This window comes from Lepisosteus platostomus, chromosome 7 (genome assembly GCF_059453375.1).
Source record: "Lepisosteus platostomus isolate fLepPlt1 chromosome 7, fLepPlt1.hap1, whole genome shotgun sequence".
Taxonomy (NCBI): domain Eukaryota; kingdom Metazoa; phylum Chordata; class Actinopteri; order Semionotiformes; family Lepisosteidae; genus Lepisosteus; species Lepisosteus platostomus.
The window spans coordinates 28,295,845-28,311,717 of NC_142617.1; the positions used below are offsets into that span (position 1 = coordinate 28,295,845).

At 41.9% G+C, this 15,873-nt stretch overlaps 1 protein-coding gene across 2 annotated transcripts in view; it reads right to left on the reverse strand.

Moving 5' to 3' along the window:
• Positions 1-7,636: 7,636 nt before the first annotated feature.
• LOC148658490 (ATP-binding cassette sub-family C member 2-like) overlaps positions 7,637-15,873 on the reverse strand; it is a 285,161-nt gene continuing 276,924 nt past the window's right edge. For both annotated transcript variants that reach the window (XM_088639744.1, XM_088639741.1), the window contains one exon: positions 7,637-8,322. In XM_088639744.1, coding sequence (XP_088495870.1) covers positions 8,261-8,322 — 62 coding nt within the window. In that variant the 3' untranslated portion in view covers positions 7,637-8,260. The remainder of the gene's footprint in view (positions 8,323-15,873) is intronic.

A 15,873-nucleotide genomic window follows, 5' to 3' on the forward strand; every position in this document is an offset into this window, starting at 1 on the left:
CATCTGCAGTGACTGCTTGAGTCTCTTTAAGTTTCACCTTCTGGCCCCCCACTCCAGTAGCCGCCTGTCTGTTAGAAAATTGTACTTTTCATTTCTCCACGGTTTTAACAGACAAACATTATACAGTAGCTGCGCACCTGTGTCCCATAACGATAGTACTTATATATTATTCACAGTGCAATGTAAAATGAGTTCCCTCTTGTTTAAACTCTGGGTCAAGCAAAGGCTACAAGGGGCTTTCTAGTTTAAATCCATAATTTCATGGAAGGCCCTTTTCTTAGCCACACTCATGTTTTTTAGCTGAGACAGCAACCCCTTCTGCCTTTATCTATCTGTAGGGTTATAGGCTGTTGGTTCCCTGTCTCCCCTCTTATCTTCCAATTTTTTGGCATACAGATGCAGCCATTCAAAATGGGTGAGGTATTTCGCGGCATACCCCGGTGGGCGTGTCACAGTATAACGCGGTATCACGCATTTCACGTGTGTCACGTGACTAACTATCCGGCGTCGCCTTGTAAAACCGCCAGGGGGAGCTTAACCTCTCATGTACAGCATTTGAGCCTTTAATTTTGAACCGTGTATTACAGCATGTTAATCATCAGTCATTTATGAAAGCAAGATTGCTCAGTTGGACAAAAGTACACAACCTACCTTTATCAGAAATATTTATGCATCAAAGCCTTTACTGAAGATATTACTAATAGTATTAATAATGGATGACTTTGGACAAGCTGTATACTCAAAGTATAATTTCTTTAGCACATTTGTACAAGCACTTGGAATCTGTCCAAGCCATACTTCGTCAGGCATTTTGTTTTACTTCAACGGGGCATAAAAACTTCCTTGCTTTTAACAAGGCGTTTCATAATTTCTAGCTACGAAAATGATTTAAAATGCGACACCTATCATTCAACTAGAGCTTAAAATATCACAAGGAAAAATACACACCGGTATTCCATTTCTCCCTAAACATTGTAAGCTTCGAAGTCTTTAACTAACGTGATACCGGAGTCAACAAGCATACTTTTAGAATTTGATTAAAAGGGAATATAATATGGAATCACGTATCTAAAGAATTTAATAACGGTATGATTATATCCGTGTACTGCGGCAGGGCTGTGTAGGGCTGTTTCGCCTGCCTGTTCATGTGAGCTCTCTTGTAGCCTACTGGTCTAGGTGCGTGACTACCAACTGGCAGGTTGTGTGTTCGAATCCAGCTGGTGCTGGACTTTTATTTTAACAAACATTTCTTCGAAAAAATAGGTAAGCGATATTATGGACAATCAATTGACTTTTATATTTCAAAATATCACAACATAATCGATATTTGCGATATTTTGAACATATCTTCCCTTCTGACAGCGGTTCCTGCTTCTATTGTGTGTGTGTGTGCAACAGTAAATTTTTATAGAGAAATGGAGGCTGGACAGTATGCGTTACAATATAAACATTTATATTGATTTAAATCGTGTTCTGATTTAAATCGCAAACGCGTGTTTAATTATGTGTTTTTTAATCATGATCAGGCTAATGCATTTCTACATTTTCTGTATGAACCAGCTTAGAGGTTCATACAGAAAGACAGCTTGTGTTTAAATTGAGTGTAAGGTAATTTATGCTTCTAAAGTCATGGTCAGTATTGTTGTACTGTGCTGTACTGTGTCACATTATTTTATAGCGTTTTTATTGCGTTATTAAATCCGGTGGCGCTGTGTTAGTTTCCTGACTCACATTATTTAAACTGCTACACTGATCATTCATCTCTAAATAAACTTTATTTTATATAGCGTTTTAAGCGAATAGGTAATTAGATTGCTCATAAACCTAATCACTTTTTCTACATAAACACAGCGTGATTGTTCTCTGAAAATGCTTTTCCTTTATTTTTAAAGTAGGCTCAGATTTCAACTATAGATCGTATTATTATAAACTTTCTTGGAAAAATGTATTTTATGTAAACCATGTTTGCTATTAATTCATTTAGGGCTAAAATACGTTCATTGTCTTCTAATCGAGTCGAGTTGACATTGGAAGCCTGCCACACCCGGACCGTTAAACCAACGCATTAGAACGTCAAAGCCCATTGAGCCAGTATTGGCTTTAGTATCCCCCCCTTCTCCCCTCAATTCAATTCAATTCAAGGTGTTTTGGATACAAGCAGTGTTGGGTACTGTATGTATATTGTAACGCTTACGGCAGACAGGCACTGTGTAGGAGCCGACGCACCAGAGCAGCGCCTGCAATTTTTATATTTATAACTTAGTTTTTAAAATTAGTCAAGCAATACGAAGCATCTCCTTTTACTTAGTGCCTGAGCATACTGCAACGCGTGTGAAGCCCATAAACGATATTAATTTTGGAACTTAAACATACAGTATGTGGCTGGTCTCGGTACTTTAAAGAAAACATACAAACCAGTATTCCATTTCTCCCTAAACATTTTAAGCATCGAAGTCTTTAACTAACGCGATACCGGAGTCAACAAGCATACTTTTAGAATTTGATTAAAAGGGAATATAATATGGAATCGCGTATCTCCAGAATTTAAAGACCAGACAATTGCAAACTCGTTTTCAATAAAAGTATTTTATTCATTCAGCAGTTTGTGAGAGGGACATCCAGCAGGGAGAGACACACACACCGGTTTTCATTGACAACATTGTTTTTTTTTCAATTCCTCTTGTCTAACAGGAATGTTTTGTTTGTGGACAGACTGTTAGACAAGAGGAAAAGACCGCCTCCTCCTACGGTGGTGAACTGAGAGGCCGGGATGGAGTGTCCTGAGGCGGTGTGTGCTCTGCGGGGGGCAGAGCTTCCGCCAGGCATTGCAGCCTGCGCGGCGGGGAGAGGCACTTTTCGGGAGACAGCTGCTCAACTGTTTGACTGCTGGAACTCTAGCCTCCCAATCCTCCCCAGTAATGCATCGTAATGCTCCCGCTGCTGCCGAAATGTCTCCATACAGGTGCTGCTTCTACAGGTTGGCACCCTGGCCAGTGGCCAAGAGCAGAGACCCACGGCCTCTGGCAAAATAACATAATTCATGTAAGAAATAAAGTCACACAGTAGTATTCATCAGTCGCGGAACAGAAGTCAAAATAAACTTTTCTTTTTTTCCGTCTTACCGCTTTCTTTTTTACTGTCCTGGTGGTAGATCGTTTCGCCCGTGCGGTGTTTTCTTGAAGAACAGGCTACAAAGAAATAATTATAATTGAATTTAAAATTCAAAACGGCAATAATACCTTGTAATATGCGCTGTAATCGCGTATTTCAGATGAAGTCTGCTGTATTTGCTTACCCTTCGCTCTTTGGAAGCTGGGGCGGCAGAAGCACCCCGTCTCTTCCCGTAAAACGCCTTGGTCTCCATACTGTACTATGGTCGCTGTAGTGCAGGTTCGCAGTTTTTTTTTTGTGATGGGAGCTCACCCAATCCCTTGGTGTCTTTTATGCGTCACACATACTGTATTTCAGCGCCATATATTTCATGGATATTATGGAATATAATGGATGGATATCTTAGTTATCTTTCTAGTTCACAGGTTTGCATGCATAATTTAATTTTGAAAGCCACTGAGACATCAGGTACTACTGTTGTATTTATGAAAAAGAAACAAAACAAAAAACATACTAACAACTGTGCCATCCTACTCCTTAGTTAATACATTTTATTATTCATAAACAGTTAACATTGTTAGCAAAATATTTTGAATTATATTTAACCCTATTTTTTCTTTAGTTTTGTATTTAACTTATTATATGATAGTCAGACTTAATGTATATTTGAACAATGAAAATATATTTTTACAAGATTTTACATTAAGCACTTAAAATTAATATGGTTAATAATAGTAAACTGTAACATGCTGTAACAAGATCGGTTAAACTGCGAAGAAAATGCTTTCAGAGAAAATGTTTCAACCAAACCTGTTCCCACACACCCCGCCCCCACTACCATTAGAATATACACAAACATTTTAGCGTTTCATTCTGAGAAGAAAACCCTCACACCTGAAGAGTGCTGGCTGTGACGAATTAAACCGGTTTTACAGGTTTCAATCACAGACCATGTGACATGGGACTCAGTAAACTACAGTAACACCGTATTTGATAACGCTTTAAAAACGCTATAAAATAATGTGACTTGGCACAGAACAAGTTTACAGCACAGTACAAAGATAAATGCTGACCATGACTTTAGAAGCATAAATTGCCTTACACTCAATTTAAACACAAGCTGTCTTTAGCCCTCTAAGCTGGTTCATACAGAAATGTAGAGATCTAGGCTCAGAACACACAGCTTCATTAGCGAATACATATGCAGGACAACTAGAGAAGACGTTTTACAGAGGATGGATTTTTAGAAACATCCCATCAGACATCCCATCATATTCACAACGTGAAATCTAGAAAATAATATTACGTAACCAAAATCCGCAATATGGAAACAGAACCTGTGTTATTGTTGATAGATGATGTACTCGTAACATTTTTTCAAGACGAACTACAACATTTAAAAAATGACTTGTATGTACTTGATATCTCTAATCAATCCACGGGTCCCAGCACAAAACGAAAGTAAAACGCATACCGTTTCGCGCTTCTTATTAGTTGCTCAAAAGTAATTTGACCATATGAAATGCATAATATAAACCTAGAAACATATACGTGAGCAGTACTTAAGCACTGTAGTATCGGTGTTAAGACATACCTCTCAAATACTGTAAATCAAGTTAAAAATATCTCAAGACCGATTCTGGTCGTAATGAAACCATACAAGGGAGTTTTTATGTCCGTTGCAGTTCTTTTGCAACATGAATATAATTATATCGTTATTAATTTCTTGAGATACGCGATTCCATATTATATTCCCTTTTAATCAAATTCTAAAAGTATGCTTGTTGACTCCGGTATCACGTTAGTTAAAGACTTCGAAGCTTACAATGTTTAGGGAGAAATGGAATACCGGTGTGTATTTTTTTCTTTAAAGTACCGAGACCAGCCATATACTGTATGTTTATGTTAAGATTTCCCTTCAGTGGTAAAATTAGATATGAATATTCAATACTTAAACGGGCACAGTTAAGACATTAAATATACATATACATATTGTATACAGTACAGTTTGCATACGGTAATATGTTTATGTTACGCGATTAAAAAATAAATAAATAAAACTGGAAGGTCCAGCACCACCATTATGTTTATATGGTTGTTTTTGTTGGTTGGTTGTTATTATGGTTATTAATAATACGATCTATAGTTGAAATCTGAGCCTAAATAAAAAGAAAAAGCAAGTGATTAGGTTTATGAGCAATCTAATTACTTATTCGTTTAAAACGCTATATAAAATAAAGTTTATTATTAATTTGCTGGACAGAGCGGTGAACATTATTATGCATAAGACAAAGATAACGATCCTGATCAGTTTAGAAATCTGTGTACGCTGTAAGGTTTTTACTTCTTAAACTTTTAAAATACACGTTTTGAATAGAAAGAAATCCTCTTCCTGGTAGTGTGTATAGCACACCAGCACGTCTTTTTTCTCCAATCAGAGGGGTGTCAGATAGTGTCAGCCAATCACCATTCTGCGTTGGGTAGCAACGGGTGACTGTTCTCAGGCGGAAGATGTAAACAGCTTAATGTTCGTGTTAAATATTTTTTTTTTAATTCAATTAAACGGGCACAGTTAAGACATTAAATATACATATACATACTGTATACAGTACAGTTTGCATACGGTAATATGTTTATGTTACGCGATTAAAAAATAAATAAATAAAAATGAGCAGCAGCTGGATTCGAACACACAACCTGCCAGTTGGTAGTCACGCACCTAGACCAGTAGGCTACAAGACAGCTCGCATGATCAGGTAGGCGAAACAGCCCTAGACAGCCCTGCCGCAGTACACGGATATAATCATACCATTATTAAATTCTTTAGATACGCGATTCCATATTATATACAGCCCTACACAGCCCTGCCACAGTACACGGATATAATCATACCGTTATTAATTTCTTGAGATTCTAAAATTCTAAAAGTATGCTTGTTGACTCCGGTATCACGTTAGTTAAAGACTTCGAAGCTTACAATGTTTAGGGAGAAATGGAATACTGGTGTGTATTTTTTTCTTTAAAGTACCAAGACCAGCTATATACTGTATGTTTACGTTCCAAAATTAATATCGTTTATGGCCTTCACACGCGTTACAGTATGCTCCTATTCTTTTTATGCTCAGCTACTAAGATTTCCCTTCAGTGGTAAAATTCAATATCTACAATGGGCACAGTAAAGACGTTTACAGTAAGTCTTTCTACGACAGACCAATGGACCACGAGTGCCCCTGTCGGTCAACCAATCACGCACCGCGGTATCGCGTGTCATCATACCTGCGGTATCTGTACCGCGGTGTCTGTACCGCACACTTTGAATGGCTGCATCTGTAGTATTCAATCCACAGTGAAGCAGACCTCTCTGTTATATCTGCAACATCCTCACTCCTTCTGCTGACATGCTGTAACCTTCTTCCAATCAGTCTTAGGTGGATAGTGTTCAGGGTGCTCAGGGTGGTGCGGCTGTGGAGCATGCCTGACCCTCAGCTGAGTGGTCATCTGGAACACCTGAGTGAACTAGAATTGTTACCCCATTCTCACTGTTCAGGTCCACCATGCACACCTCCTGATAAAGAAATCCCTATATCGGCATATTCGCAAATCATTTGCTGGAGGGTAGGTGTAGTGCACCTGCTCGCTCCCCCCTTCCCTTGCTAGGGGGTCAGGGAGCTGCCCCAGCACTGGGAGAGCTAGTTCACAGTCTTTGAACTCGCTATCACTCACCAAGCCCATGTCAGTGCGGGCGGGGATCCTGACACCACCCTTTGTCATGTTCTGCACTAAGAGGTGGGTGGCTTGACCATCCAGCTCAAGTCTGGGTGTACCACGGTTGGTCAGACTCAGACTGACAAACTGAACTGATGGCTGGAAGAAAACCTACTCGGCTTTCATTCTCTGTCCCTTCCTGGGGACAGGGTGGGTTGGAAATCCTGCCGTCAAGGCAGGAACAATCAGGTAAATCTCATTCACTATCTGGCAGGCCTGAGAAATGTTACCTGACTGTAGGTTCCCTGGGTCAAAGCGGAGGGGATTGGCATCTGGGATCAGGTGTGACCACAGCACACTAGTCCCAGTGTCCAGCTGGGCCCCCTGTCTAACCTGTGAATGTTGCACCGGGTTCACCTGGCGGTGGCTCTGTAAGTGGTGCTCAAACAGATCCTCACTACAAGAGAACGTCTTAGAACTACATCACCAACCTGTCTCCTGCCATCTGCATCCCTTCCACCACTGAGTTGTGATGGTCCTGAAACTCATTTCCATCACCAGGTGGGGAGATCTGCTCCGCTTTAGGGATGTAAAAGGGGTGTGCTTTACCTGGCAGGTCAGGTGGCTGCTTGGAGCACACGCCTTTGGCAGGGAGGCCGTTGGGACCTTTGGCTGGGGCAGGACTTCCCTGTGTATCCAGGAAAGAAGAAAATATTTATATTTCTTGACCAGAGGGAACAGAAGGAATCTCCACACGGGCTATTGTGTTCTGTGGGCACTGTGTGAGCACAGTATAACTCTTGACTCCCCTTTCCATCTGTACAAATCAAATCAAAGTTTATTTATCAAATGCACAACAATACAGCATGCAGCAGTAGTTGCTGGCAATGAAATGTCTTTTCTGTGAGCTCACAAAAATAACAAGAATCACAAAAATCACAAAATTAAGGTTATGAAAATAAGGTTACATGATAATAGATAATAATGTAATAGAAATTGAATAAAACTCAATATGAATAGAGCTGCTATGTGTCCATGGTGTATACAATATATTATGTCCAAGTAGTGCAGTATGCTGAATACAATGAAAACTCTATGTCCATGTAGCCATTATGGGTAATTTGCTAAAGGAGCTGCAGGTTGGTTGTTTAGCAGTCTTATTGCCTGGAGGTAGAAGCTGTTCTGTAATCTGTTGGACTTTGATTGAATGCTTTGGTACCGTTTACCAGACTGTAGGAGAGAAAACAGTTTGTGACTGGGATGACTGGGTTCCTTGAGAATGGACGTGGCCTTCTTAAGACATCTAGCTGAGTAGATATCCTGGATGTTTGGTAGCTCACAGCCGGTAATGAGCTGCACTGACTTCACCACCCTCTGCAGTTCTTTGTGATCCCAGGCGGAGCAGCTCCCATACCAAGCAGTGATACAACCAGTCAGGATGCTCTCAATAGTGCACCTGTAGAAGTTGGCCTGGATTTGTGACGGCATGCCAAACGTCTTTAGAGCCTACAGAGAAAGAAAAGGTGCTGCCGTGCTGTTTTGACCACAGTGTTGGTGTGGTGGGTCCAGGTTAAGTCCTCTGAGATGTTAACTCCCAGGAACTTAAAACTGCTCACCCTCTCCACTGTAGTCCCATTGATATTGAAGAAAGATATAAGATGTGAAGAAAGGGTTAACTGAGTCCTTTATGCATGAGGACTGGATTTCTAAGTAACAGGCTAGAGTTATGGCAGGAAAGGGGGATAACTGGTAAGGATTCCAGATGCCAGCTAGGAGACCCCCAGGGAAGAAAACCTAACACGGACCATTAAGAGTGACCAAAGTCTGTGAACTGGCCGGACACCGTGGCCTCCCTCCATTACCATGGTAACGAACTACGTCAGAAGCGGCAGAAAAGGGCTATATAAACTGGAAGTTTTGTACCAGTACTTCCAGCCTGTTGAGCAGGTCCTGGCCAATGAGCAGTGGTTCTGCTTTAAACCCAGAGATATAAACAGGATGCACTACCTCCATCGACACCAACCTAAGTAGTACCCACACTCTGTGTGTGATCTTGGCAAGGTCCTGTGTGTAACTACATGTATCCTGTTCACAAGGTTCCACTCTATGTCGCATGCCCTTTCTTTTTGCCACCCGTTTTAGCTTGCCAAATAAACCTGATGATATCAAACACATTTCAGCCCCAGTGTCAATCAGTGTCTCCCTGTGTAAGACATCTCCCATGGTAACCATGAGATAAAAGTCTCTGGCTTTTCCTCTCTGTCTTAACTTCCCCAGAACCTTGCTATTGCCTGCCTTCTCTCTGACTTCAGGGGTAGAGTCAGCAATTGAGTGGGAACCCTTCCAACCAGTCAGACTGACTGAGGGAGGAGGAAGAGGTGGGTCTCCGCCTCCTCCAGTGGAGAGGGGCATGGCCCATTCTCTGGAGGTGGAGAATCTTAGCTCATTTTCGTTTTCGGCAGCCTTGGGGAAAGTTTGTCCCTGTCCAAATAAGCCTGTTCAAGCCTGGCCAGGCGGGCGGCTATTGAGTCCTTTGGCTTAGCCTTTTAGCTAGCTTTCTCTAGCCCTGTCCCTCCCCAGGTGTACTCAAGGCATTTAGAATGCTTGGTGCAGTCCTGTCTGCCTGCTTTGCGGCAGGGCTTAGCTGGCTCAGGAGCTTCCGCTCCTTTAAGCAGGAGGGAATTTATAACCCTGCTGGCTCTGACAGTGAACACAGTCACTTAAACAGCTTATTCGCTCGGAAGAACAGTGGACCTCATACTCCCAGGCTTTCTGCACTAATCTCCTAATATCAGTCATTTTCATGGTCTGTGCATCAGCATGCATCAAGATAATTTTTCTTACTGATGAGTGGAGATTGGCAAGGAATAAGCCCTTGAAATTTGCATTCTCTTCGCAACCCTCATAATTTCGTCCCCTAAAAATAAGTGCGTCTAAGTCTCTTGTAATATTTGCAAAGGGACTCAGCTCTCTTGTGCTTAACGTGATGGACCGCGCCCACAGCAGCAGTTGGGTCAATAAATTTAACATGCTCTTGGATCAGGGTTTGGCACAGCTCCTCAAAGTCATTACAGACCTCTTGTGTCTGCCTTGCCGTCCACTCATGTATGGCTCTGCTGGTAGTTTTTCTCACCAGCAACACTTTCTCCTGTTCTGTGGCATCTGGTGTAAACCACAGTGTGTACCTGAGCTCATGAATGTAACTCTTGACATTATTCCCTAAAACAGTGGGGTCAAATCTCTCTGTGTCCTTCTCTAGCTCTCTCAGCGAGTAGAGGTTTATTTTCCTAGCTTCTCCGATGATGGAGAGATGGCAGAGATCGTGGTCGGGGGGCCTACGTCTTAATTGACTTGGCTCTCTACCCCACAATGAACCAGTTACAGATCCTGGCCAGGAGAACTCTCTCTCAGGCAGAGCCCTTAGCTCCCAGCTAACCGAGCGCTTCGACTGCTTGATGGAGTGGAATGCTTGCGCTGCAGCTGCTGTGCTTCCTGCAGGGCAGCATCCAGCTCCTGTCTAAGCAAGTCTTTATCCTCACTGACGCGCAACAAGTCCTTACGCATTTTATGGTTACATTCACATAAACTCTCCAATTCCCCTTCTTTTACATGCAGGCTAGCCTCTAGCTCTCTCTGAGCCTTTTCAGCGACAGCTTTCTCAACAGACAATACGAGTTGGCTTTCATATTTTTCATTTCCTTTATTTCTCACTGATTATGTTTAACAGCTAGACTCGCTCAGTCCTATACATCTCAAGTTTATCCTGAAGCTTTTGGAACTTCAATAACTCGGACAAGGTCAATTCAAGCTGTTTAGCAAGGTTTCAGGCGCAACTAGATGCAACCTGCATTGTGTTCACAGACCCTCCCACATTAAGCTGGTTCATTACCTTGGCTACCAGGTCTACCTCAACCTTTTCAAATTAGTCAAAATTCAATTTCTCAGTACTGTGCCAGTAGTAAGGATTTTCAATGCTAGAGAGAGTGCTTATTAGCGACCCTAATTTAGACTTTTAAACAACCATTGTTATTACTCAGGAAAACGTACATTTTTCTGTATTACATTTAAGTACGAAATCACAGTTCTACCACAGAGCACCACAATATCAAATATGCGACCAATCAAGCACTACACTGTAGCTTAAAGAGCAAGGGGAACTTTTTTTTTCTCTGCTTTCAGCACACTCTGTATTGTTGTGCATTGAAGCTGCAGCGTTTATTTTTTACTGAATTATTCCGCTTGATCAACTCATTTCAATCTGAATCATCCTCACACAGGTCACCAATACATGTAGGCTTTTTGTGCATTTGCTGGGACAATTATTAATTATTAAATTATTCTTCAATGGTTATTAGAAAACTGATCTTGCAGAACAACTCAGCAACGCACACACATGGATACTAATACACGAGAATACATTTACTAATACATAAAATGTGCATAGAAACATACCAGATCTTATAGTGAGGGTTAGCAGAATACAAAAGGTATATATTAAATCACGAAGAGTTACAAATACCGAGAGACATATACATTCAGTATACCATTCATTTATACCATTTCATTAATGAGCTTTGATTACAACTTCTACACTAGATACTCAAAAGCGAGTACATCACTCATAGGAATTAAACTGACATCAATTGAGGTTAAGGTAACAATTGAATTCTCGAGCTGTAATGCAGAATGTTGAATACTCATGTAATGTTTTTGAATTTAGATCTCCCGCAGACACAAAGGAACAGCGACAGGCTGTTGCTGTGTCCAATTGGCATCCTCTGGCCCGGTGCCAGGCAGTCCTGGTGCTCTGGAGGTCTGGGAGAAGAAGGGAGAGATTCCTGCTGCGGCGTGCTGGCAGTGACTCTCTGAAGACCGGCTAGTTACAGATGCAGCCATTCAAAATGGGTGAGGAATTTCGCGGCATACCGCGACATGCCCACCGGGGTATCACGCGGTTCACGTGTGTCACATGACTAACTATCCGGCGTCGCCTTGTAAAACCGCCAGGGGGAGCTTAACCTCTCATGTACAGCATTTGAGCCTTTAATTTTGAACTGTGTATTACAGCATGTTAATCATCAGTCATTAAAATGTTGGTATATTTTATGAAAGCAAGATTGCTCAGTTGGACAAAAGTACACAACCTACCTTTATCAGAAATATTTATGCATCAAAGCCTTTACTGAAGATATTACTAATAGTATTAATAATGGATGACTTTGGACAAGCTGTATACTCAAAGTATAATTTCTTTAGCACATTTGTACAAGCACTTGGAATCTGTCCAAGCCATACTTTGTCAGGCATTTTGTTTTACTTCAACGGGCATAAAAACTTCCTTGCTTTTAACAGGGCGTTTCATAATTTCTAACTACGAAAATGATTTAAAATGCGACACCTATCATTCAACTATAGCTTAAAATATCACAAGGATCCTCAAGAGCACAGCAAAGAGTGTATTAAAAGACACTTGTATTTATCAACGCTTTCTTTTCTTATGGAACCACTTCAGAGGGGTGTTCCAGGAATCGTCACTTTAAAGAAAAAAATACACACCAGTATTCCATTTCTCCCTAAACATTGTAAGCTTCGAAGTCTTTAACGTGATACCGGAGTCAACAAGCATACTTTTAGAATTTGATTAAAAGGGAATATAATATGGAATCGCGTATCTCAAGAATTTAATAACGGTATGATTATATCCGTGTACTGCGGCAGGGCTGTGTAGGGCTGTTTCGCCTACCTGTTCATGCGAGCTGTCTTGTAGCCTACTGGTCTAGGTGCGTGACTAATGACTGGCAGGTTGTGTGTTCGAATCCAGCTGGTGCTGGACCTTTCAGTTTTATTTATTTATTTTTTAATCGCGTAACATAAACATATTACCGTATGCAAACTGTACTGTATACAGTATGTATATGTATATTTAATGTCTTAACTGTGCCCGTTTAAGTATTGAATATTCATATCTAATTTTACCACTGAAGGGAAATCTTAGTAGCTGAGCATAAAAAAATAGGAGCATACTGTAACGCGTGTGAAGGCCATAAACGATATTAATTTTGGAACATAAACATACAGTATATGGCTGGTCTCGGTACTTTAAAGAAAACATACACGAAACATGGTTTCATTATGACCAGAATCGGTCTTGAGATATTTTTAACTTGATTTACAGTATTTGAGAGGTATGTCTTAACACCGATACTACAGTGCTTAAGTACTGCTCACGTATATGTTTCTAGGTTTATATTATGCATTTCATACGGTCAAATTACTTTTGAGCAACTAATAAGAAGCGCGAAACGGTATGCGTTTTACTTTCGTTTTGTGCTGGGACCCTTGGATTGATTAGAGATATCAAGTACATACAAGTCATTTTTTAAATGTTGTAGTTCGTCTTGAAAAAATGTTACGAGTACATCATCTATCAACAATTACACAGGTTCTGTTTCCATATTGCGGATTTTGGTTACGTAATATTATTTTCTAGATTTCACGTTGTGAATATGATGGGATGTCTGATGGGATGTTTCTAAAAATCCATCCTCTGTAAAACATCTTCTCTAGTTGTCCTGCATATGTATTCGCTAATGAAGCTGTGTGTTCTGAGCCTGGATCTCTACATTTCTGTATGAACCAGCTTAGAGGGCTAAAGACAGCTTGTGTTTAAATTGCGTGTAAGGCAATTTATGCTTCTAAAGTCATGGTCAGCATTTATTTTTGAACTGTGCTGTAAACTTGTTCTGTGCCAAGTCACATTATTTTATAGCGTTTTTAAAGCGTTATCAAATACGGTGTTACTGTAGTTTACTGAGTCCCATGTCACATGGTCTGTGATTGAAACCTGTAAAACTGGTTTAATTCGTCACAGCCAGCACTCTTCAGGTGTGAGGGTCTTCTGCTCAGAATGAAACGCTAAAATGTTTGTGTATATTCTAATGGTAGTGGGGGCAGGGTGTGTGGGAACAGGTTTGGTTGAAATTGCATTGGAGATCTATGTTCTTCACACCTGAAACATTTTCTCTGAAAGCATTTTCTTCGCAGTTTAACCGATCTTGTTACAGCATGTTACAGTTTACTATTATTAACCATATTAATTTTAAGTGCTTAATGTAAAATCTTGTAAAAATATATTTTCATTGTTCAAATATACATTAAGTCTGACTATCATATAATAAGTTAAATACAATCCTAAAGAAAAAATAGGGTTAAATATAATTCAAAATATTTTGCTAACAATGTTAACTGTTTATGAATAATAAAATGTATTAACTAAGGAGTAGGATGGCACAGTTGTTAGTATGTTTTTTGTTTTGTTTCTTTTTCATAAATACAACAGTAGTACCTGATGTCTCAGTGGCTTTCAAAATTAAATTATGCATGCAAACCTGTGAACTAGAAAGATAACTAAGATATCCATCCATTATATTCCATAATATCCATGAAATATATGGCGCTGAAATATGTGTGACGCAGTGGTGGCCTGACACGGTGAGGTGCCCTGGCAGCTGTATGATGCAGTGGTGGCCTGGCACGGTGAGGTGCGCTTGCAGCTATGTGACGCAGTGGTGGCCTGGCACGGTGAGGTGCACTGGCAGCTGTGTGATGGAGTGGTGGTCGGGTATGTAGAGGTGCACTGGCAGCTGTGTGTTGTGATGCAGTGGTGGCCTGGCACGGTGAGGTGCGCTGGCAGTTGGGTGATGCAGTGGTGGCCTCGCACGGTGAGGTGCGCTGGCAGCTGTGTGGTGTGACGCAGTGGTGGCCTGGTACGTTGAGGTGCGCTGGCAGCTGTGTGGTGTGACGCTGTGGTGGCCTGGCACGGTGAGGTGCGCTGGCAGCTCTGTGATGCAGTGGTGGCCGGGCACGGTGAGTTGCGCTGGCAACTGTGTGGTTTGACGCAGTTGGTGGCATGGCACGGTGAGGTGCGCTGGCATCTGTGTGATGCAGTGGTGGCCTGGCATGGTGAGGTGCGCTGGCAGCTGTGTGATGCAGTGGTGGTCGGGTATGTAGAGGTGCACTGGCAGCTGTGTGGTGTGACGCTGTGGTGGCCTGGCACGGTGAGGTGCGCTGGCAGCTGTCTGATGCAGTGGTGGCCTGGCACGGTGAGGTACGCTGGCAGCTGGGTGATGCAGTGGTGGCCTGGCACGGTGAGGTGCGCTGGCAGCTGTGTGGTGTGACGCAGTGGTGGAAATGTTCACCATGTTTCACCATGCTGAAAATGTTTGTACCAGACTTTTTTGAGGCCTGTTTAATTGTGTCTGAAGTCTGATGTTGTAAATTTTATTGTTAAAAAGATCCATGAAAATGTCACTACTAAAGTTAGCTGGTACTGTTGGTATTGTAAGTGGCAAGTAGAGCTCATATTTTAGATTTTGTGTAGTTGCTAGCGTTGAACTGTGTGTTGGATGCACATGAATATATTCATTATATGCCAGCGCACCTCACCGTGCCAGGCCACCACTGCATCACACAGCTGTCAGCGCACCTCACCGTGCCAGGCCACCACTGCGTCACACCACACAGCTGCCAGCGCACTTCACCGTGCCAGGCCACCACTGCGTCACACCACACAGCTGCCAGCGCACCTCACGGTGCCAGGCCACCACTGCATCACCCACCTGCCAGCGCACCTCACCGTGCCCGGCCACCACTGCATCACACAGCTGCCAGCGCACTTCACCGTGCCAGGCCACCACTGCGTCACATAGCTGCAAGCGCACCTCACCATGCCAGGCCACCACTGCGTCACATAGCTGCAAGCGCACCTCACCGTGCCAGGCCACCACTGCATCATACAGCTGCCAGGACACCTCACCGTGTCAGGCCACCACTGCGTAACACCACATAGCTGCCAGCGCACCTCACCATGCCAGGCCATCACTGAGTCAGAGATTAAATAAAACCTCACTCGCACCAAACAAATTTATATTTCTAAATATCACAACATGATCGAATTTAAGTCATTTTAATAACAATGAATAGTCACCTAGGCGTTACAATATAAACATTTATATTGATTTAAATCACGTTTAAATCGCCTTTATTTAAAACCCATAA